The sequence below is a fragment of the Spermophilus citellus genome (assembly GCF_964194105.1).
Source record: "Spermophilus citellus genome assembly, chromosome: 1".
Lineage (NCBI taxonomy): Eukaryota > Metazoa > Chordata > Mammalia > Rodentia > Sciuridae > Spermophilus > Spermophilus citellus.
The window spans coordinates 222,116,791-222,143,300 of NC_138182.1; the positions used below are offsets into that span (position 1 = coordinate 222,116,791).

The window sequence follows — 26,510 nt, forward strand, 5'->3', positions numbered from 1 at the left end:
TCATTTTTTAAAAGGATGAGCACTCCCCATATAAAACATATAAAACAGATTTTTAATACTTCTTTAGAATACTTCCTCTCAAAGTGCTTTCCTAGAGACAAGCATTTTCCTACTGTGTATGAAATTTATTTCTATTATTTAATCCACTACCATCTCTGCTAACACAAGTTTTTAATTCTGGATTTTCTAAACAGCTAAGTAAAATTATAGTTTAATAAACATAATAAAGTAAAATAACAAAGAACTCAACTTTATAATTACTTTCTACTCTAAAAAAGAAGATGAACTAGAATATAAAGAGAAAAAAATGATTTCCTAAGAACACAACAACAACAACAAAATTTCAAGTGCCAGAGATGGGACTGAGGCACAGTTATGATCAACATCAATCTTTAAAATAGTTACTTAACTCCTTAATCATAATTTAACCATGTAGCTTCCATTAATAGATACTATAAGAGAACATCTTTAAAAAATGTCAGGATGCTTAAACTAATTTAAAGTAATTTTTTATTTTAAAGAATGAAAATAATGGAAAGAAAATGATAGGAAATATTAAAATGGTCTTCCCAAGAGAAGTAAACGAGTTGACTATATGTATCCCGTAACTATACACTGATCATCACACATATTTTATGTATGAATTTCTAGCTAATCCAGCAAACTTTCTAGGTTTATAAAAGGCAAATCATTTTTCTTAAATAAAAAGGAGGGCTGAAGTTGTGGCTCAGTGGTAGAACACTTGCCTGGTACATGCGGGGCACTGGGTTCGATCCTTAGCACCACGCTAAAATAAATAAATAACATGAAGGTATTGTGTCCATCTACAACTTAAAAAAAATTAAAAAACAAACAAAAAGGAGAGATCCATTAGTTTCCTTATTCAAACTGTCACTTATTTAATCATTCATTATCAAGCACATAAAGTACTTACTGTATGTGAGCTACTATGAGAGGTGTTGGGGACAGAAAAAGATCACTATGATACTATTCCCATCACCATCCATCTCATCTCAGTCTTTTTCACATAAAACCCCATATCCAACCCCTTGTCTTCTCGCCTCTCCACTGTTTCTTTCTCCTTGATTCTTTTTTGTTTGTTTGTTTTATTTTGGCGAGGGGGAGCAGGGATTGAATTCATGAACACTCCCCAGCCCTATTTTTTTTTTTATTGGTTGTTCATAACATTACAAAGCTCTTGACATATGATATTTCATACATTAGATTGAAGTGGGTTATGAACCCCCAATTTTACCCCAAATGCAGATAGCAGAATCACGTCGGTTACACATCCACAATTTTACATAATGCCCTAATAGTAATTGTTGTATTCTGCTACCTTTCCTATCCCCTACTATCCCCCCCCTATTTTTTATTTTATTTAGAGACAGGATCTCATTGAGTTGTTTAGTGCCTCACTTTTGCTGAGGCTGGCTTTGAACTCACAACCCTCCTGCCTCAGCCTCCAGAGGTACTGAAATTACAGGCATGCACCATGGTGCCGAGCTCACCTTGATTCTATAACTACTTTCCACACCTTTTTTCTCCAAAGTCCACCTCTGTCTTGCCTCAGGTCACCATGTTCATGCAGAACAGCCTAACCATATGAGTTTTACTCCCCACGACTTCCATCTACCTGGCCATAATTTTCCCAGTCTCAGTTCTACCATACTCCTCCAGGATACTCTGCCTGATTCCTTTGGGCAAACCCTGATGCTCCCATGCTAGAAGTATTTCTTAAAACCTTAACAATCAATACTTCCATACTGGTTTGTTTCCACTCCTACCTTCCTCTCTAGACTGTAAGTATTCCATAAGGTAAGAATTATATTCATTTTTACCACCTAGTAACAAACTTAGCACACAGCACCCAATAAATGTTTCTAAGAATGATTAAATGAATGAATACATAATAATATTCAACTCACAGGATTAACAGTAAAATGAGATTCTACTGGAACTATCTGTCAAGACTGAAACTTTTCTTAATAGGAAAAGAGCCAGGAGTGGTGGTACACACCTGTCATCTCAGAGGCTCAGGAGGCTGAGGCAGGATTGCAAATTCAAAGCCAGCCTCAACATCTTAGTGAGACCCTGTCTCAAAATAAAAAATTTTTTAAAAAGGGCTGGAGAGGTAGCTCAGTAGTAAAGCACCTGAGTAGTAAAGTAAATCTCCAATACCAAAAATAAAATGATTTTAAAAGGATAATTGATTAGAATTTACTGCTAGCCATCTAAGTTAAAAAAATTAACTCAAACTCTTTTTTTTTTCTTTTGTGGTACTAGGGATGAAAGCCAAAGCCTAGTGCATGCTAGACAAGCACTCTACCACTGATCCATACCCAGCCCTAGAATAAAATATCCCAATAAAAAAGGAGAGCCAATGGAGAACAGCCCATTTTCAAGTACTTAAATGCCCTTTTAAATCAGGAAATCATCATCTATCTTTCTCTATGCCATGACTTTGGAATTTTTTTAAATATTCAAACAATGGTCCAATTTATATTAGATGTAACCTAAACAAACAAACAGAAACTAAATAACAAGCAGGTAAGTGTGACATAGATTGTCCCACCATGTATTCTAATACATTCCCTAATTTCAGCCATTCCCCCTCCATCTTCAATAATGTCACATTTGTCACATTAACCTGAGAGTTGTTAAATCAACTCAGGTTTTTAACTCAAATACCAGTGTAAGAATCTTTCTACACCATAAAAATTTATGAAATCAGGTTTGATTCACTAATTACATGTTTTTAATATATCTTAAGTAAATATTTAACTACAAAAGTAAAAAATGCTTATTTGTAAACCACTTAAAATTCTATCAGGTTCATAAACCAGGTGCAACACAGCTCTACCTGTGGTGGCCAAAGCCCTGGGTAACTCAATCTGGCACCTTTCCTACTTTAGGGCCATTCCCCTTTCAACTAAGGGCTCTGTACATGATTTATGCCTTTCTCTGGGCTCCATGAGTCTACTTGGTATTGAGGTTCATTCACATACTTTTGATTTTTAATGTTAATATTTAATTGTTTGTGTTCAATAAACAAGAAAGGATAAACTTTATAAGAAGGTGATATGACCTAATCACCTGATGGAAAGCTAGCAAAATTTTACTATTACTTTGTGAATGCTTAAATTCACCAAGAATGAGACAACAATTTTCCCCCCACTGATTGTTCTTTTTAAAAAACCCCAAAACTAACATGCTTAAACTTCAAGTGATTCTAAAAATACAAAAAGCAACTTAAATTACAAAAGAAAAAAAAAGAAAATTTTCTTTTAATCAGATTCACCCACAAATTCAATTTTACTGCAGTAAAGATTTACAAATTGGCATTATCCAAGCACTCATTATTATTTAGATTAAAAGAATATCAAAGGGTGTGCTGGGGTTATAGCTCAGTGGTGGAATGCTTGCCTAGCATGTGTGGGGCACTGGGTTCGATTCTCAGCACTACATATAAATGAATAAAATAAAGGTCCATCAATAACTAAATACACGTGTGTGTGTGTGTGTGTGTGTACACAAAAGAGCCAGGTGCAGTGGTGCATGCTTGTAATCCTAGCAACTTGAGAGGATGAGGCAGGAGGACTGTGAGTTCAAAGCCAGCCTCAGCATTTTAGCAAGGCCTTAAGCAACTCAGTGAGACTCTGGCTCTAAATAAAATATAAAAAGGGATGGGGATGTGGTTCAGTGGTTAAGTGCTCCTGAGTTCAATTGTGGTACAAAAAAAAGAACATCAAAAAAAAAAAAACAAAGTTTATGCACTAAAATAAGATTGTGACCAAAGGATGTCTGCTCCAGGAAGAAGGAACAGATGTATTTTCCATATTTCTATTCCTCCCACTAAGTACAGCTTCCTGTATATTACATAAAAAACAAACATTAGAGGGTGAGGGGTGTAACTTAGTGGTAGAACACTTGCCTACCACATACAAGCCCTGGGTTCAATATCCAGTGCTGCCAAGAAAAAACAAGAGAACAAAACAAAAAACTAAGACAACTCTGAAAGGTAGAGAAAATGTGGATGAGCTGAGAAACCTGGAATCTGAGGAATGGCACAATGTTTATTCTTCATATTTAACGCAAAATTGGAGTTAAGCAGCTGACAATCTAGAAAGGTCAAGGGGGAACAGATCCCCATCCCCTAAAAAAGTCCCAAAAAATCTCTTGTCCCTAGATAAACACACAAGAAAAGTCAGATTAAAAAGAGAAAACTTGAGGAGGAAGATGGCGGCGAAGGGAGTGCATCACCCCCGTGTGCCGCGTCACTGTGCAGGAGAATGACGAGTTTAAACAGCTGAAGGCTGTCTTGTTGGGGATTTCCAGAGAAATTGAGGTGCTCCAGAATCTAGAGGAGGGATTTTCATCGCGTGAGGATCGGATTTTCATCAGGGGCTCGGTCGCGGGCAATTTCTCCGCACGGAGGGTCGCACGGCTTGTTCGGCGGATTGCCCCAAGGCCAGAGTCTGCGGCGCGCGCTGGGAAGCGGAGAGGTGGCGGCGAGGAGGTGCAGCGCTGCGGATTCTGTGGGCTTCTGTCAGCGGTGGAATGGCTGCGCTCAGTGCTTAGTTCTGGGTTTGAGACGGAGGAGGGAAGTGGTCCAGTTCGGTTCTCCACACCGGTCAGTCCACGGAGGAGGACAGCGGCCGCCATCTTGGAGAGCTGACGTAATCATCCCTGTTTTCTACTGATCTCGGCTGATTCAACTACGGAACAGGTGATTTCAGGCTGTTATATGCCTGCGTCTCGCAGACAGATAGCTCAGGCTCAGGGCTAGAGAACCCACGGAGACGGCTTCTTGGAGCTCGCCCCTAGCAGAGCGTGCTCCGAGCTCTGAGCAGCCAGGTTCTGGTTCCCGGAGCTGCTTTGGTCCAGGGCTGGGGAACCCACGGAGACTGTTTCTTGGAGCCTGCTCCTAGCGGACCGTGCACCGAGCTCTGAGATGCCGGGTTCTGGCTCCCAGAACTGTTTTGGCCCAGGGCTGGGGGAACCCGTGGAGTCTGCATCTTGGAGCCCGCTCCCAGCAGAGCGTGCACCGAGCTCGGGGCAGCCGGGTTCTGGCTCCCGGAGCTGCTTTGGCCCTGGGCTGGGGATCCTGCGGAAACTGCTTCTCGGTCCGGGTCCTGCTGGGTGCTGTGGGGGCCAGAGGGGCAGAGTGGAACTGCCGCCTGCGCCCAGAACAGGCCAAGCGACCTGCCAGCGTGGTATCACGTCACCCCAACTGCAGCTGGGGCCGAAGAGAGCAGCCGCCCACGCCTGGATCAGGTCCACCGACCCGATGACATGGTAGTAAAGTCACCCCATTTGGAGTAGGGGCCGAGCAGAGCCACCGCCCGAGCCAGCAAGGTAGGCAGACCTGCGACCCACCAGCGGAACAGGCCCGGTGGCCTGCCAGCGTAGTGGACACGTCGCATCGATTGGAGTGGGGGCTGAGCGGGGCCACTGCCTGTGCCCAGAAAAGGCCCAGCAACCCACCGGCGTGGCAGTCAAGTCACCCCATTTGGAGTGGGGACCGAGCAGAGCCGCCGCCCGAGCTCGCAAGGTAGGCAGACCGGCGGCCCACAGGTGGAACGGGCCCAGCGGCCGGCCGGCGACACAGGCCGGCCGCACAAGACAGACACGTCACACTGGTCAGAGTGGAGGCGAAGCAGAGCCGCCGCCTGTGTCCGGAAAAGGCCCAGCGACCCGCCGGAGTGGCAGTCAGGTAGCCCCATTTCGAGTGGAGGCCGAGCAGAGCTGCTGCCCGAGCCCGCAAGGTAGGCAGACCTGCGACCCACCGGTGGAACAGGCCCAGAGGCCTGCCAGCGTGGTAGACACGTCACACCAATTGGAGTAGGGGCCAAGCAGAGCCGCCGCCCGCATCCGGATCAGGCCCAACGACCCGTGGGCGTGGTAGTCATGTCACCACAATTGGTGTGGGGCCACCCCGCGCCCGCAGGGTGGGCAGACCTGCGACCGACTGGCAGAGCAGGCCTAGCAGCCTGCCAGCGTAGTAGACAGATCACCCCAATTGGAGGAGGAGCACAGCCACTACCCGCTCTGCAAGGGAGATTTTTCAACTATACAAGACCAATATAAATAAATAGGGGGAAAATTTCAAAAACACAACAGTTTTACCAAGCAGAAAGAAACGCGAGCAGTATGAAAAGACAAGGCAAGAAAGGACCACAAGCAATGCAGGTCAACTCAACTTTAGAAGAGGTAATAGCTGCAACAGATGGAATGTCAGATAAAGAATTCAGGATATACATGCTTCAGATGATCTGGAGTCTCAAGGAAGACATGAGACAGCAAAATCAGACAATGAAAGATCACTTTGACAAGGAATTACATAAACAAATCCAAGAAGCAAAGGATCAATTATACAGGGAGATAGAGGTAATAAAAAACAAACAAATAGAAATCCTAGAAATGCAGGAAGCAATAAACCAACTTAAAAACTCAATTGAGAATACTACCAGCAGAGTAGAACACTTAGAAGATAGAACATCAGACAATGAAGACAAAGTATTTCAACTTGAAAAGAACATAGACAGCTCAGCAAGACAGTTAAGAAACCAGGAACAGAACATCCAAGAGATATGGGATAACATAAAGAGACCAAACTTAAGAGTCATTGGGATACAGGAAGGCATGGAGGTCCATACCAAAGGAATAAACAATCTATTCAATGAAATAATACGAGAAAACTTCCCAGACTTGAAGAATGAGACAGAATCCCAAATCCTAGAAGCCTACAGGACGCCGAATGTGCAAAATCATAAGAGATCCACACCTAGACACATTATAATGAAGATGCCCAACATACAGAATAAGGAGAGAATTTTAAAAGCTACAAGAGAAAGGAAGCAGATTACATTTAGGGGTAAACCAATCAGGATAACAGCTGATCTTTCAACACAGACTCTGAAAGCTAGAAGATCCTGGAATAACATTTCAAACACTGAAAGAAAATGGGTTCCAACCAAGAATCGTGTATCCAGCGAAATTAAGCTTCAGGATGGAAGATGAAATTAAAACCTTCCACGATAAACAAAAGTTAAAAGAATTTGCAGCTAGAAAACCATCTCTTCAAAAAATCCTTGGCAAAACATTACAGGAAAAGGAAATGGAAAATAACAATGAAAACCAACAGTGGGAGGTAGGACAGTAAAGGGGGGAAAATAATCAAAGAAGAAAACAAATCAGGTTTAGTAACATTAATAAACAAATATGGCTGGAAGAACAAACCATATCTCAATAATAACCCTAAATGTTAATGGCTTAAACTCACCAATTAGACACAGGCTAGTTGAATGGATCACAAAACAAGACCCAACAATATGCTGCCTACAGGAGACGCATTTGATAGGAAAAGATATACATAGACTGAAGGTGAAAGGTTGGGAAAAATCATATCACTCATATGGACTGCGGAAACAAGCAGGAGTGTCCATACTCATATCAAATAAAATAGATTTCAAGCCAAAGTTAATCAAAAGGGATAAAGAGGGACACTACATACTGCTCAAGGGAACCATACACCAATAAGACATAACAATCATAAATATATATGCCCCAAACAATAGTGCAGCTATGTTCATCAAGCAAACTCTTCTCAAGTTCAAGAGTCTAATAGACCACCATACAATAATCATGGGAGATTTCAACACACCTCTCTCACCACTGGACAGATCTTCCAAACAAAAGTTGAATAAGGAAACTATAGAACTCAATAACACAATTAACAACCTAGACTTAATTGACATATACTTTTTTCTCAGCAGCACATGGATCCTTCTCAAAAATAGATCATATATTATGTCACAGGGCAACTCTTAGACAATATAAAGGAGTAGAGATAATACCATGCATCTTATCTGATCATAATGGAATGAAACTGAAAATCAACGATAAAAGAAAGAAGGAAAAATCATGCATCACTTGGAGAATGAACAATAGGTTACTGAATGATCAATGGGTTTTAGAAGACATCAAGGAGGAAATTAAAAAATTCTTAGAGTTAAATGAAAACTCAGACACAACATATCGGAATCTATGGGACACATTGAAAGCAGTTCTAAGAGGAAAATTCATTGCTTGGAGTTCATTCCTTAAAAAAAGAAAAAACCAACAAATAAATGATCTCATACTTCATCTCAAAATCCTAGAAAAAGAAGAGCAAAACAAGAGCAAAAGAAGTAGAAGGCAAGAAATAATTAAAATCAGAGCTGAAATTAATGAAATTGAAACAAAAGAAATAACTGAAAAAATTGACAAAATTAAAAGTTGGTCCTTTGAAAAAATAAATAAAATCGACAGACCCTTAGCCATGCTAACGAAGAGAAGAAGAGAGAGAACTCAAATTACTAGCATATGGGATGAAAAAGGCAATATCACAACAGACACTTCAGAAATACAGAAGATAATCAGAAATTATTTTGAATCCTTATACTCCAATAAAATAGAAGATAGTGAAGGCATCGATAAATTTCTTAAGTCATACGATCTGCCCAGATTGAGTCAGGAGGATATAGACAACCTAAACAGACCAATAACAATTGAGGAACTAGAAGAAACCATCAATAGACTACCAACTAAGAAAAGCCCAGGACCGGATGGGTATACAGCAGAGTTTTACAAAACCTTTAAAGAGGAACTAATACCAATACTTTTCAAGCTATTTCAGGAAACAGAAAAAGAGGGAGAACTTCCAAATTCATTCTATGAGGCCAACATCACCCTGATGCCTAAACCAGACAGAGACACTTCAAAGAAAGAAAACTACAGACCAATATCTCTAATGAACCTAGATGCAAAAATCCTCAATAAAATTCTGGCGAATCGGATTCAAAAACATATCAAAAAAATTATACACCATGATCAAGTAGGATTCATCCCTGGGATGCAAGGCTGGTTCAATATACGGAAATCAATAAATGTTATTCACCACGTCAATAGACTTAAAAATAAGAACCATATGATCATCTCCATAGATGCAGAAAAAGCATTATGTTCAAAACTCTAGAAAAATTAGGAATACAGGATCATACCTCAACATAGTAAAAGCAATCTATGCTAAGCCACAGGCTAGCATCATTCTGAATGGAGAAAAATTGAAGGCATTCCCTCTAAAATCTGGAACAAGACAGGGATGCCCTCTCTCACCACTTCTGTTCAACATAGTCCTCGAAACACTGGCCAGAGCAATTAGATAGACGAAAGAAATTAAAGGCATAAAAATAGGAAAAGAAGAACTTAAATTATCACTATTTGCAGATGACATGATTCTATACCTAACAGACCCAAAAGGGTCTACAAAGAAACTATTAGAGCTAATAAATGAATTCAGCAAAGTGGCAGGATATAAAATCAACACGCATAAATCAAAGGCATTCCTGTATATCAGGAACAAATCCTCTGAAATGGAAATGAGGACAACTATTCCATTCACAATATCCTCAAAAAAAATAAAATACTTGGGAATCAACCTAACAAAAGAGGTGAAAGACTTTTACAATGAAAACTACAGAACCCTAAAGAGAGATATAGAAGAAGATCTTAGAAGATAGAAAAATATACCCTGTTCATGGATAGGCAGAACTAACATCATCAAAATGGCGATATTACCAAAAGTTCTCTATAAGTTCAATGCAATGCCAATCAAAATCCCAACGGCATTTCTTGTAGAAATAGATAAAGCAATCATGAAATTCATATGGAAAAATAAAAGACCCAGAATAGCAAAAACAATGCTAAGCAGGAAGTGTGAATCAGGTGGTATAGCGATACCAGACTTCAAACTATACTACGGAGCAATAGTAACAAAAACAGCATGGTACTGGTACCAAAACAGGCGGGTGGACCAATGGTATAGAATAGAGGACACAGAAACCAATCCACAAAACTACAACTACCTTATATTTGATAAAGGGGCTAAAAGCATGCAATGGAGGAAGGATAGCATCTTCAACAAACGGTGCTGGGAAAACTGGAAACCCATTTGCATCAAAATGAAACTGAATCACTTTCTCTCGCCATGCACAAAAGTTAACTCAAAATGGATCAAGGAGCTTGATATCAAATCAGAGACACGGCGTCTGATAGAAGAAAAAGTAGGCTATGATCTACATACTGTGGGGTCGGGCTCCAAATTCCTCAATAGGACACCCATAGCACAAGAGTTAATAACTAGAATCAACAAATGGGACTTACTCAAACTAAAAAGTTTTTTCTCAGCAAAAGAAACAATAAGAGAGGTAAATAGGGAGCCTACATCCTGGGAACAAATCTTTACTCCTCACACTTCAGATAGAGCCCTAATATCCAGAGTATACAAAGAACTCAAAAAATTAGATAATAAGATAACAAATAACCCAATCAACAAATGGGCCAAGGACCTGAACAGACACTTCTCAGAGGAGGACATACAATCAATCAACAAGTACATGAAAAAATTCTCACCATCTCTAGCAGCCAGAGAAATGCAAATCAAAACCACCCTAAGATACCATCTCACTCCAGTAAGATTGGCAGCCATTACGAAGTCAAACAACAAGTGCTGGTGAGGATGTGGGGAAAAGGGTACCTTGTTCATTGTTGGTGGGACTGCAAATTGGTGCAGCCAATTTGGAAAGCAGTATGGAGATTTCTTGGAAAGCTGGGAATGGAACCACCATTTGACCCAGCTATTCCCCTTCTCGGTCTATTCCCTAAAGACCTAATAAGAGCATGCTACAGGGACACTGCTACATCGATGTTCATAGCAGCACAATTCACGATAGCAAGATTGTGGAACCAACCTAGATGCCCTTCAATAGACGAATGGATAAAAAAAATGTGGCATTTATACACAATGGAGTATTACTCTGCATTAAAAAATGACAAAATCATAGAATTTGGAGGGCAATGGATGGCATTAGAGCAGATTATGCTAAGTGAAGCTAGCCAATCCCTAAAAAACAAATGCCAAATGTCTGCTTTGATATAAGGGGAGTAACTAAGGACAGAGTAGGGACGAAGAGCAAGAGAAGAAGATTAACATTAAACAGGGATGAGAGGTGGGAGGGAAAGGGAGAGAGAAGGGAAATTGTATGGAAATGGAAGGTGTTCCTCAGGGTTATACAAAATTACATACAAGAGGAAGTGAGGGGTAAGGGAAGAATAATACAAGTGGAAGAAATGATTTACAGTAGAGGGGGTAGAGAGAGAAGAGGGGAGGGGAGGGGAGGGGAGGGGGATAGTAGAGGATAGGAAAGGCAGCAGAATACAACAGACACTAGAATGGCAATGTGTAAATCAATGGAAGTGTAAATGATGTGATTCAGCAATCTGTATACGGGGTAAAAATGGGAGTTCATAACCCACTTGAATCAAACTGTGAAATATGATATATCAAGAACTATGTAATGTTTTGAATCACCAACAAAAAAAAATAATGATAAGTTATTGATTTAAGAGGATGAAAGTTACCTCTGTAATCCAGATTTTTCTTAATATAGATTGAATTCTAGCATTCTATCAAAAAAAAAAAAAGGAAAAAGCAGCTTTACATGTATGAAGACATGAATTGGTGTGAGCATATTTTATATACAAACAGAGATATGAAAAATTGTGTTCTATATGTGTAATAAGAATTGTGATGCATTCTGTTGTCGTGTATTTAAAAAATAAAAGCAATTTTTAAAAAAACTAATAAAATAAAAAGAGAAAACTTTTAGACAATAACTACTCTACCTAACCAAAGTCTACATAAAAACCTATGGTCTCACCTCTACCTGTATTAGCAGTGACTAAGGGACACCTAAATATCTACTCTCATCAGGCTGACGTGAAGCACTCCAAACCCCTTGCTAATTATGTCAGAGAAGCACAAGTAGAAACCCAAGACTCTCATCCTCACTGGCCAGGAAGGAGCCCTTGAACCCTATGGTATCTGAGGAGCCCATGTAGGGAGCATGGACTTCCACTCCCACCCAACAGTAATGAGGTTCCTCTCCCTCTGACAATGATATGTCAGAGAACTGATGGCAACCATATGGGGAACTGGAACTCCCACCCCACTCAGCAGGAACAAGAGGCATCCATTTCTCTCAGGGAACAACAGAGGCCACTTAGGGAACCCACACTTCTATCCCACCTGTCAATAATGAGTCAGCACACCTCCATCCTGCTGAGGCAGCATCAGGGAAATCAGAAGGCTTGAATAAAATCCAGATTCTTAAAAGCACAGGAATAAAAAATCACTCATACCAAAAAACAGGAAGATCTCAAACTAGATTGAAAAAGACAATCAGTAGTCAACACTAAGATGACAGAATTGTCAGAATTATCTGGCAAAGCTTTCAGAACAGCCACAATGAAAAATGCTTTAATAGCAAAACATATATGCCTGAAGCAAATGGAAAGATAAAAGCCAAGGGAAGGAAAACTTCTCTGCAAAGAGATGACATAGTGAAAAACTAAACAAAAATTTTAGAAGTGAAAAATACGATAACCAAAACAGAAAGCATAACAGATAGAATCAATAGCTGAACAAAGAGGACAAAGGTAATTATCAGCGAACCAGAAAAATGGAACAAACAAATGACATAACCCAATCTGAACAGCAGAGAACATAAACCAAAATAAAAAGAAATCCTCAAGGCCTGCACAACCAAAACAACAAAATCTAACATTTTTTTTTTTTTAATCAGCATCCTGGAAGGAGAGAAGACAAAAGCAGGCTGAAAAACAAAAAGAAAGAAAGAATGGATGGGGCTGGGGCTGGGGCTCAGCGATGGAACACTCGCCTGGCACATGTAAAGCACTGGGTTCGATCCTCAGCACCACATAAAAAAATAAATAAAATAAAGGCATTGTGTCCATCTACAACTAAAAGTATTAAAAGGAAAAACTCTTGATTTAAAAAAAGAAAGAAAGAATGAATGGATGAATGAAAAATTCACAAATCTGGCAATATTAAATCTACAGATTCAAGAAACTGAGTGAACTCTAAACAGAATAAAACCAATGATCTCCATGCCAAGACACATCATAATTAAAATCCTAAAAACTGAAGACAAAGTAAAATTTGAAAGGAGCAGGAAAGAAACTATAATTTAACTATAAGGGAAAATCAATTTGAATGACAGTAGATTTCTCATGAGAAGTGGCATAATATTTTTCAAGTGCTGAAAGAAAAGAATATATACCCAGAATCCCATATCTGGCAGGAAAAAACATCCTTCAAAATGAAGGAGAAACTGATATTTTCAGATGAAGGAAAACTAAGAGAATGTCACAAGTTAACCTCCTCTAAAAGAATAACTAATGGAAGTTCTCTCAACAAAAAGCAATCACAAAGAAGTACACAGGACACCAGGAAAATAGAAATCTGCTTAGAACACCATGGAAAAAGTTGTTGCTAACACTTCATCTTTATAAATTATCTTATATTTAATGACTTTGCTGAATTCTGATTATCTCAAATAATTTGTCACTTCTGGATATTCTATGTAGGCAACATATAATCAGCAAATCATGTCAACTCTAGAATTTTTAATTCATTAGCCTTTAATTATTCACTTCCTTTGAGTTGTGCTATTTAAAAATATACTTCTGGGTAATATCTAATCAATAAAACATATAAAATAATCACCAAACTACATTAATAAATTACATTTAACTGATATTAAATTAGAAGTTTAAATTATTTTCTTGGACCATTATAAACATGATAGGTATTGGAGAGAGGATTAGAAATTATACACAGATAAAACTAAAAAAAAGATTTCATAAAATACCCACCCTAACCACACATGTGCACTATTCTATATCCTATTCTAAGTCAGTGTTAGTTACTAATGATCAAATTGATTTCATTACCTTCAATTTGAAAAACACTGTCCTAAATCCCCAACTACCAATTTTTAAAATGAATGCTGCTACATGCTTCAATTCCTGCACCTGGCATTAACATTTAAGATCATATTAGTGAGGCTGGGGTTGGGACTCAGTGGTAGAACACTCGCCTAGCATGGGTGAGGCTCTGGGTTCGATCCTCAGCACCACATAAAGATAAATAAATAAAGGTATTGTATCCATTTACAACTAAAAAAAATTCATATTAGCAATAAAGAACACTTTAATGGGTGTCAAAGTTTAATTGGTGGTGGTGGGGGGGGGGACGGAAGCAGTCTTAAAAGTGGTATGTTTGTACCAAGAGGAAGGCAAACAACCTAAGTCAAGCTATAGTTCAAAGAGAGAAAAAAGTAATGAACTGAATCTTTACACAATGCATTATAGAGCACAGCAACATTGAATTGAAAAGAATTTTCCCACTTTGGTGAAAGATGTTGATAACAGAGGAGACTATGCATGTGTGGGGACTGGAGATCCATGGTCAATCTCTATGCCTTCCTCTCAATTTTGCTAAACTTGTAAACCTAAAACTGGTCTAAAAAACATAAAGACAAAAAAAGAGAGAGAGAGAAAGAGAGAGAGGGAGAGAGAGAAAGAGCACGCGCCTAATTCTCAGTTGAGGTACACCACTCCAATTGGGAGCAACAGTTTATTTTCAGTATCAAGAATAACATTCTTCTCAACAAACAACCACTTACTTATATGAGTTTGACTTGATTCTCAGGTTTTGTTTTTAACTCTATTGCTCTAAAAAAATTATAAACTAAATCACTAGGTTTTAGGTTTTTGAATATTTAAATAATGTGGTTAACAAAAATCATTTTTCTTTTAAAAAATACACATTTTCTCACTTATACAAGAAACATGAGTTGCTGCTATAATTTTTTATATTACAATTTAACAAATGTAAAAGAAATTATTATTCTAACACAAAATAATAAACACCTGTAAAAGAAGTAAATAGGCCAACTTCGAGAAATATCAATACAAATTCCCACTAGTGCCGAACCTCCTGAATGAAAAGTTCCAGTCTTTCTCTTTGCCTTGAACATACAGACATTCAACAAATACTCACTGAAAATCTCTTATGTGTTAGCATGTGCCTGGCCACTCTTCATCCACACTCATCTGACTTTCCAGTCGACCTGCAATTCCCTTGTTCCATTCTGTGTTCACACTTCCCAGAATGCCCTGACTTTATCCAACCTCACTTTTCCATAAAATTTAAGGGGTCTGTTATTCATGTCAGTTTATGCTACTCAGTGTTTAGAACAGCATTCCTCATTTACTTAGCTCCTAATGCCTAAGAATCATATTGAAATGACCTCATATGAGCCCAAGGAATTGAGATTATTAAACTTTGATAGAACAAAATGGAACACTGCAATTACTAAATTGGTACCCTTAAGTATTGATCCCTAAATAATATTTCATATTATTAACCAAGTTAATGAGTAAAACCTCCATTCCCCCCATCCTTCAAAAAGTCTTGATTTTTTTTAACTGATACTAAACTCAAATAATGACATTAGAAAGAGTTGGACTTCAGCCATAACAGAGTGCTAGTCCACAGAAGAGTTGCTGTTAATAGCATACACAGTCTCCCACTATAACTTCATTTTGAGACTAAAACTACTGAACATTTTCTATTAAGAAACTGAAAATTAAAGTACAATAACACAAATTGGTAAGCAGTCTCTAGTAGTTACATTAATAAGAAAATACAAAATTAAAATGCTGCAACAATAACAGCAAGTATCTGTCATCATAAATGACACTCAGATGGTACAAATTTTCAATATAAAAACAACATGTTAGCTAATGGTCTGGGTTAAACCATAGATGATATAAATGTTTCAATAATGTAGTATTTCAATGCTTTCTTTAAATCTGCAGTATACACCCCTTTCTTTGAAGAAACATTGACATGTTCAAGCATTTATTTCAAAGGTCAAATTGCTAAAGTCACTGTACTATGCAGGACCTTCTTTCACAAAGCATCAAGTGGTTAGAGCTAGCTTCTACTTGAGCAGAAGGAAGTCTAGTAGCACTGAGGAAGGATGCAAGAGGGGAAGGAGAAGGAGAATGGAAGAGGGGAGGGAGTACAAGAGGGAAAAGGGAGGGATCATGAGGGATCATAAATGGAAACTGGTTTCCATGCGTGTATGAGTCAATCGGGATGGACCTAACTACTATGTATAACCATAAAACTCTAAGAAGAGGAGGAGGAAGAGGAGTAAAAGCTAGCACTACTACATGTTATGTGGTTTCAGTGAAATATAAGAGTCAATATTGTAAAAAACTAATTCACTATTAATATCAGTGCAACAAATAAATTATAACTCCACATCCCTACCTTGTTCCAGTTCTCCACCCAACTCTTTATGTCCTCCCTTTCTACTTCCATTCTTCTTCCTCCTATTCCCAACTACTGGCATTCTCCAAACTCCTCAATCTTATTCTTCTCATGTATGCTTTTTCCTTTAGGGGAAGTATTCATTTTTTACAATTCACTGTCCCATCTAAGCAGCAGGATCACCTCTTCTTTTTTACATTGCCCAAAACCTTACTGACTTTCCACGAAGAGTCCACCATACCCACCTTCCTGGATTTGCTCCTCTGGAACACTTTCTTCCTCAGTTCTCAACATGGGAGTTTCCCCCTAATCAGGAAAGTCTTGTCACTGTCTTCACATTTTCCTACTATTTCTCCATATGCCTCAGGGTTCATACTGTTTGCATTCACACACAACATACCTTCTTTCCTCCCCTTTTCCAATTCAAACCCTTCCACCCTGCAAATGTCTCCATCCAAGCCTACCTCCTCCACAAAGCCTTCTTTGGCTAGACCAGTGCCCAGGATCCTCTCATTTCTCTAAACATAAAATTGAGAATCATCTGCTGTGTTTAATTTAACCCTACCTGCCTCAAAAACTGGTTTCTGTAGAACTAGTAAACATTAATAATATTTAATAATAATGTTATTTTTTTTGCTTTCTATAGCTTTCCTCTCAACTAGTTTTATACAACATCTCTAAGCTAAAGCAATTTTAACTGAGGTTAATGCAGAGCTCAAAATCATTGATTTCCATTTCTTTCTCTTTATATATTCTTAAAACAAATGGAAGGGTAGCAAAATACTCAGACCCGGCTGAAATCTTATAAACACATTTTACATAAAGATAAACAACCCTAGAAAAATTGATAGCTTGTCACTATTTAGAAATAATAATTCTAGCTTAGCTTACTACGATCTTGGACTAATACTTGTTCTAAATTACAATGTAATATAAAGCAAGTAGTCTGAGCCCTGTGGTACATGCCTGTAATGCCAGTGACTTGGGAGGCTGAAGCAGGAGAATCACCAGTTTGAGGCAAGCCTCAGCCACTTAATGAGGCCCTGAGCAACTTAGCGAGATCCTGTCTCAAAACAAAAAATAAAAAGGGCTAGAATGTAGCTTAGTGTCCCTGATTCAATCCCTGGCATTAAAAAGGTAAATTAGGGGCTGGGGTTGTGGCTCAGAGGTAGAGTAGCATGTGTGGGGTACTGGATTCGATCCTCAGCACGACATAAAAATAAAATGAAAGTACTGTGTACACCTATAACTAACAAATAAATATTTTTTTAAAAAATGGTAAATTAAGTAAGTCTATATCTGAAGATGGAAAATAAATGTGAAGTAAAGTTTTAGTAGTCTTTTAAATTGCCATTCATAGATATAAAATCCTTTGGAGACCTCTTGTGGTAAATGTTAAGATTACCCAAAAAAAAAAAAAAAAGCTAATACTTCAGGATATTCAATTTCTTTTGTCTTTTTCACATAGCATTAATATATAATGTCTTCCACAGTAACCAATCCACAAAACTACAACTATCTTATATTTGATAAAGGGGCTAAAAGCATGCAATGGAGGAAGGATAGCATCTTCAACAAATGGTGCTGGGAAAACTGGAAACCCATTTGCATCAAAATGAAACTGAATCCCTTTCTCTCGCCATGCACAAAAGTTAACTCAAAATGGATCAAGGAGCTTGATATCAAGTCAGAGACACAGCGTCTGATAGAAGAAAAAGTAGGCTATGATCTACATACTGTGGGGTCGGGCTCCAAATTCCTCAATAGGACACCCATAGCGCAAGAGTTAACAACTAGAATCAACAAATGGGACTTACTCAAACTAAAAAGTTTTCTCTCAACAAAAGAAACAATAAGAGAGATAAACAGGGAGCCTACATCCTGGGAACAAATCTTTACTCCACACACTTCAGATAGAGCCCTAATATCCAGAGTATACAAAGAACTCAAAAAATTAGATAATAAGATAACAAACAACCCAATCAACAAATGGGCCAAGGACCTGAACAGACACTTCTCAGAGGAGGACATACAATCAATCAACAAGTACATGAAAAAATGCTCAACATCGCTAGCAGTCAGAGAAATGCAAATCAAAACCACCCTAAGATACCATCTCACTCCAGTAAGATTGGCAGCCATTAAGAAGTCCAACAACAACAAATGCTGGCGAGGATGCTGGGAAATGGGTACACTTGTTCATTGTTGGTGGGACTGCAAATTGGTGCAGCCAATTTGGAAAGCAGTATGGAGATTTCTTGGAAAGCTGGGAATGGAACCACCATTTGACCCAGCTATTCCCCTTCTCGGTCTATTCCCTAAAGACCTAACAAGAGCATGCTACAGGGACACTGCTACATCGATGTTCATAGCAGCACAATTCACGATAGCAAGATTGTGGAACCAACCTAGAAGCCCTTCAATAGATGAATGGATTTAAAAATGTGGCATTTATACACAATGGAGTATTACTCTGCAATAAGAAATGACAAAATCATAGAATTTGGAGGGAAATGGATGGCATTAGAGCAGATTATGCTAAGCGAAGCTAGCCAATCCTTAAAAAACAAATGCCAAATGTCTTCTTTGATATAAGGGGAGTAACCAAGGACAGGGTAGAGACGAAGAGCTTGAGAAGAAGATTAACATTAAACAGAGATGATAGGCGGGAGGGAAAGGGAGAGAGAAGGGAAATTGCATGGAATTGGAAGGTGAGCCTCAGGGTTATACACAATTACATATAAGAGGAAAGGAGGGGTAGGAGAAAAATTATATAAGTGGAAGAAACGATTTATAGTAGAGGGGGTGGAGAGAGAGAAGGGGAGGGGAGGGGAGGGGAGGGGAGGGGAGGGGGGATAGTGGAGAATGGGATAGACAGCAGAATACATCAGTCACTAGAAAGGCAATTTGTAAATCAATGGAAATGTAACTGATGTGACACAGCAATCTGTATACGGGGTAAAAATGGGAGTTCATAACCCACTTGAATCAATCTGTGAAATATGGTATATTAAGAACTATGTAATGTTTTGAACAACCAACAATAAAAAATATATATATATATATATATATATATATATATATATATATATAAAATGTCTTCAATATTAACAAAATATCAACCAGTAATTGATGAAAACTTCTTTTTACCTTTACGTATACTGAAGAAAAAAGGGGATTCTAGAGGGTTCTAGGATACTGCCAGAAACAAAAATTCTTTTATATTTGAAAATTCAATGCTATATTATTTATTGGTAATAAATATGGCAGAATTCTAGAGTTATCTTCTTCATACCTAAATAAAAGTATTCCCTATGCAACTGGCTAAATTATCTTGTTTAAAAAAATACGTCTAGGAGTTATAGCTCAGGTTGCTAAAGCTAAACTTCATGGATGTTAACTGGAACCACTAGTATTTAGTGGGGGAATTATGGTAAGATTTTACCTCACAGAGTAAAGTAAAACAAAGAAAAAGTGACTAATGTGAAATATAGATGAAAATAAAAATGAAGTACTTTCAGTATGGGGAGTGAACTTTTTAAGTATAAAAATAAAGGAATATGATTAGAGGCATGGAGGACTTAACTGGTCCAGACAGTCTATTAAAATCAATGCAGAAGCAGTGAACTCAAATATAATAAAAAAAAAATTTAAAGAAGAGTCAAAATTCTTTTAATTTTGAAGGAGAAAAATTCAAAAGGATATAAAAAACAGCTATAGATGGAGACTTATACAATTAGACCATAAAGAATCATGCACAGAGAGTAAATAAGAAGGTCTAAAACACATATGACAGAGTTCCAGGAGTGAACAGGAGAGAGACAATGTTAAAAGAGAAAAGGACTGATTTACCTTTAACATATTAACTTATTTAATCCATACAGCAATCCCATAAGGTAAGCACACGTATCACCCAGAAAAGAACAATAAAGGGCAATACTGTTGAGTTATTTACTTAGTCACTAAGGGGAAGATCAGTTTTCCAACCTAATCCTATGTTACAGGAGTCTGCACTGTTTGACCCTATGATTCTTCAATCTCCACTGCTCCACTCTGTCCACAGATATAAATTAGCTATAGGCACTCCACAGAAATACCAACTTTTGGCTGTTTAGTCAAATGAAACTAAAATAAACAAAGTATGCAAAAGAATGAACACTTACATGTGGTCATTAAACAGAGGAAAAAATATAAACTCCCAATGCTAACCAAAGAAATACAAATCAAAACAAGACGGATGCAATCATTAAATTTGGTAAAACTCATATATGACATCCAAATGTCTCCAAATTCAGGCTTTAGTATCTCATGTGATAAATGGACATTTATGAATATCACTAGGCAATGGTTCTTGTTAAACAAAAATTTAGTTTTGGCAATGTCTTCATTGTGGGATGTTTTGACATTGCACTGAATTTTGTCTTTATTATTTTGAAGAAATAAGTAGAAGAGAGAAAATGAGCCTGATAATGCAACTAATCAAATTTAATTTCTATTAGCCTAAGTCAAATAAATACTCAATTATGAAAAAAAAATGAAGTCAAATGTGAAATACTGAAAATATAGCTCTAGAAGACTAGTCTTATAAATAAAAAGTAGAGATCTGATTAATTCTTTTAGCTCTCCAAAAGCAGCACCCCTTGTAACTTTACTATATGATTTTTAATCATTCAAGTTTGAACACAGAAAAGAATTAAGAACAAAATTAGGGGACCTGATGTGGAATTTTTACCTATGTGAAAGGTTAAAAATCTTTAAATTATCACCCCCAATGTTGGCATGGGTTCAAGGAACCCTCTTGTGCTATACTGGTGGAAATATAAATTAATATTATTAATTCTAAAAAGTAATCAAGAGCTTTATAAATATATAGTTATCACCCCCTGAGTTGGAAATTCTACTTTCAGGAATTCATTTTAAGGAAATAAAGATGCACCACACATACAGAAATATTTGCATAGATATTCATCACAGCAATATTTGTAATACTGAAAAAAAATGATTACAACATAACAAAAGGGAAATGGATAAATGATGAGCTATTTACATAAGTAAATGTTGTGCAATAATTTTGCCTTCAAGAGTACCTACTGAAATATTAGCAGATAAAATAATGTTTACTAGGATTTGCTTCAAAATAAATTAACCAGAGAGGGAGATGGATGAAATAAGACAAGCTCCGAATTGAGAAATGGTAAAGCTAGTTGATGGGTTCATGAGCGTTTACTACACTATTCTGAATAATTTTGTATGTTTGAAGTTTTCCAAAATAAACAAAAGATATGGGAAGCTTTTAAGTTAAAAAAAAAAAGGATACCAAAATAGTTTCTAATTTTCTTCTATATTTCAATAGTGTCTGTATGATATTTCCTTTTTCATCACAAATTTTAGTAATTTGAGTTTTTCTCCCTTCTTTTCATTAGGGTGGCTAAGGGTTTGTCAATTTTATTTATTTTTTCAAAGAACTATCTTTTTGTCAATTTTTTGAATTGTTTCTTCTGTTTCAATTTCATTGATTTCCACCCTGATTTTAATTATTTCCTGTCTTCTACTACTTTGGGGGTTGGTTTTTTCTTCTTTTTCTAGGGCTTTGATATTTTTATTTGTTGACTTTTTCTTTGTTTAATGAAGGTTTATAGCAGTTCAATTCACAATAGTTGAAACTGTGGAGGCAACTTAGATACCCTTCAATAGACGGATGGAAAAAAAACTGATACACACACACACACACACACACACACACACACAATGGAATATTACTCAGCATTAAAAGAGAATAAAATTATGGCATTTGCAGGTAAATGGATGGAGTTGGAGAATATCATGCTAAGTGAAGTAAGCCAATCCCCAAAAAACAACGACTGAATGTTCTCTCTGATAAGTGGATGATCCATAATGGGGGCGACAAGAGAAAAATGGGGGAACTTTGATCGGGCATGGGGAAGGAACGGTAGGGAAGGGACATGGGGATACGAAAGATGGTGGAATGAGATGGATATCATTAACCTAGGTTCATGTATGACTGCACATATAGTGTGACACTACATCGTGTACGACCATAGAAATGTAAAGTTGTGCTACAATGTGTACAATGAATCAAATGCATTCTGTTGTCATATATACCTAATTAAAATAAATTTTTACAAAAACTTAAAATTTTTAAAAAGTAAAAACAAAAACAAACAAAAAAAAACTTCTGGGGCTTCACAGATCTGCTCTTTCTTCAATGTTCCTTGACACACATCAGAATAAATTACTCAGGATTGGCTCAAAAAGAAAGAAAAAAAGGATACCGAAGTGATTTTGCCATACAAATCCAAGTTCAATAATGAAAAAAGTGGTATACGTATACAGAAATAATACACTAAAATGTAGTTATCTATGGGTTTTACAATTTTGAATTACTTTATCTTTCTTTTTTGTAAATCCTAAATTCTAAATGAACATATGTCTGTGTTATAATCAAAAAACAAATTATGAAAGCTACTTTGTTGGAAGTTACATTTAAATAGAATGAACACTTTAAGGACAAAGAAACATATGGAACTTCACTTAATAAATCAGTTTGATTTTCTAACTGTTTTGTCGACTTACTAAATGAAAATCTTTATGGGCTTCCTTGCCTAATTCTAAAGTCCAATTCCTCAATATACAACTTCCTCTTCATTCAAGCCCCAGCCCAAAATTTTGGTCTCTTCACCACTGCTCCACAGTGGCAGTATAGAATCCTCCTCAATGGTACGTAACGTATCATGCCTCATGAATCCAGTTAGATTATGTACATATTTGCCTCTCCTACTGGGTTGTCAACTGTGCCAGACACATATAATAAACTCATTTTCTTCCTCTACGGCCACAGTGCCCATTACACCATTTCATATATAAGTCATGTGACCTTAGATCTTGTAAATAAAACTACTGGACACTACTGGACGCAGCACTGAACTGAAACTTAAAGCACAAAAAGGGGGATAGTAGAGGATAGGAAAGGCAGTAGAATACAACAGACACTAGTATGGCAATATGTAAATCAGTGGATGTGTAACAATGTGATTCTGCAATCTGTATACGGGGTAAAAATGGGAGTTCATAACCCACTTGAATCAAAGTGTGAAATATGATATGTCAAGAACTATGTAATGTTTTGAACAACCAACAATAAAAATTTAAAAGAAAAAATAAAGCACAAAGAAAGCATTTTCAAAACTACGTAAGATTTCCAAAAAATGAATCCTATCTCCAGAAACTGAAAATTACCAAACAATTATGCTGAAATAATATCATAAGCAGGGGAGGGGGGATAGCAGAGGATAGGAAGGGTAGCAGAATACAACAGTCACTAATATGGCAGTATGTAAAAATGTGGATGTGAAACCGATGTGATTCTGCAATCTGTATTTGGGGTAAAAATGGGAGTTCATAACCCACTTGATTCTAATGTATGAAATATGATATGTCAAGAGCTTTGTAATGTTGTGAACAACCAATAAAAAAATAATAATAATAATATCATAAGCCCCTTAATTACCAAACAATAGCATTAAGTAATATGAGAAGCCCCTTTAAAATGATCATTTTTATAGTCTTACATTAAAGAGACAGTACAGGTAATTTTCTTTTGAAAATTTCCATTACTTTGAAATATAATTCTGAAATGGAATTTTGAAAAAAGCTGACATATAAAAATTTTTAAGTTACATTGAAATATAATTTTTATAATTATAAACTATTTTTAACAACTTTAACAAGTTTGGCTTTGTCAGTAAATCAGTTTCAGAATCATTATCTTCAAACAGCATGCCAACATACCTAATAGCAGTGACCCTGTGAATGAGCATCTCTGTTTGCTCTGACAAGTCTGATGGAAGTAGGAGCTCCACGGGCTGCAGGCTTGATATCCGAGTCTCCAGCTCGGAACGGGAAGGAGAGTCCTGGAAACTATCGAACACAACTTCACCTGTGGCAGGCTGCACTCCCTGAAAACAAGCACAAATGTAATATCACAGACAATATAATTTCTTCCAGTTATGGTTAAACATGCAAATAGTAAAGATGATACATTCCATTTCTAAAGTGTTTGAAAACCTATTGTTTTTCAAGACTCATTTACATAAATCAGAGTCACTGAACTAAAAGAAAATAAATGGGAGTTTCAAAAGGCACCTGAGTACAGGCCCTGGACCTAATGCAAAGATGGAGTGACTATGACAAGTCACCAAATCCTACTTGGGCCTCAGTTTCCTCCTCCAAAATGGAAATAAGTCAGTTTATTTCCCTAACAGAACTATTGTAAGGATCAAGTCAGAAAAAAAAAAAACGTGAATGCTTTAGAAAATATAAGGCATTGTACAGATAGATACAGAAGTAATAAGTGATATGGTCCTAGTGATCTGAAAACCAAAATGTTCAAGAATACACTTAATTATATAAACAAATAAATAAAAAGCAAATTTTTGCAAAAAAAAAAAAACAATATACATGTAACAAATTCTCATGAACCCCAACCAGGCAGTCTATTCAATGAAATAACTTGAAGATACCCCATCACCCTATGCCAAAAGACAAACTGGAAAATATTACCACTTGGAAGAGGTTAAAAAAAAAATGTCAAGTTACTTAGCCAAGGTCTCAGTACTAAATGGTGGATTCAAACCCATACGGTCTAACTCCCCAGGCCACACTCTTATATACTACTGATGCCTATGAGAAGCCTAGGGTGAGTTACAGCCTCCACCAGCTAAAAGAAGGGAGAATCATTAATCCCTATGTTCATATGCTATTGATGGCTAACCAACTGACACAGCCACTTTCTAAAACAGCCCGCTGAAAATATCCACATCCTATAATCAGCAATTCCTTCCCCAGATGTATATTCCTGAGAAATTCAGGCATGTATAAAGTAGAAGACATGCACAAAAACATTTATACATATAGCAGCATTCTTTGTAGAACCAAAAACTAGAAAGAACCCATATGTCCACCAACAGAGGAATAAGTAAACTGTACACCATAAAATGTAATAGGACACAGCAACGAAAAACCTACAGCAACAAATATAAATAAATCTCACATAAAAACATAGGAAACAAAAGAAGCAGGATCTAAAGAAAAATACGTACAGTATATCTACACTTGTGATTAAAGTGGTAAAACTAGAACTAAAAGGAAGGAACTTATTACCTCAAAAGTCTGGATTACAGTCACCTCTGGAGTGAAGAGATATACAAGGATCTTATGGGTTGTAGTAGTTATAGTTCTGACCTGGGTGACTGTCTTATGCTACCCTGCCAAATTTATTTTATGCATTTTTCATTGAATATTTTATAATTTTTTAAATATCTCACGCATAGATCAAAAAAATACTTCCATTCAAAAAAGACTACAATTTTAAAAAAAGAAAAATCTTTTAATTCTATTCAAAAAGCTTTCTATAGTATTCCATACTATACTATCTATAGTATCAGTGTCTCAGGATACATATCTAAGTTTATGTCCCACAGTCTATAATCATGCATTTACAAAAGCCACTTAAAAGATGTTCAAATAACAAACTTATCAGCCAGCCAAATATTCTGTTACTAAATTTAGTCAGAGAAATTTTCTATTGTAACACCTGAAACTTCATTATTCTATAAGGTATGTATTATCAAGAAAGCTAAGCGGGCATGGTGGCGCACGTCTGTAATCCCCATGGCTCAGGAGGCTGAGGGCAGGAGGATCACAAGTTCAAAGCCAACCCCAGCAAAAGCAAGGTGCTAAGCAACTCAGTGAGACCCATTATCTAAATAAAATACAAAATGGGACTGGGATGTGGCTCAGTGGTCAAGTGCCCCCAAGTTCAATCACTGGTACCAAAAAACAAGAAGAGAAATTTAAAGTCAATCTGTTTAGAACCATACTGTCCATACTGAAGGCAAAGGTCCTAATCACCGTGTTTTTCCAATAGTGAAGCCTTCGATTCTAGATTCACTGTCAGTACACGAAGATGACTCCCAGGCTGTGACTATGGAATGGTTAACACTGATCACAGCAGGGAAAAATCCAGGAAGAACTGTTCTGAAGGTAAAGGAAAATGAGTTCCACTTCAGCCACTGAGTTTGAAGGGTCAGAAAATTCTGAGTGCCCTTGCTTAATACTAATTTAGATGCAAAAGCCTGGAGCTCAGGAGAGAGGTTGAGCCAGCTGAAAATATCCACATCCTATAATTCATCCTATATCCACACCCTATAACCACTTTTGGACTGATGATATCCTGAACTCT

The 26,510-nt window shown here is 37.2% G+C and overlaps 1 protein-coding gene across 1 annotated transcript in view; it reads right to left on the bottom strand.

Annotated features, from left to right (window-relative positions):
- Positions 1 to 26,510, bottom strand: part of MSH3 (mutS homolog 3) — a gene marked incomplete at its 5' end in the record, with an annotated part of 194,987 nt that overhangs the window by 146,978 nt on the left and 21,499 nt on the right. The window contains one exon of the mRNA XM_081276914.1: positions 24,059 to 24,225. Coding sequence (XP_081133040.1) covers positions 24,059 to 24,225 — 167 coding nt within the window. The remainder of the gene's footprint in view (positions 1 to 24,058; positions 24,226 to 26,510) is intronic.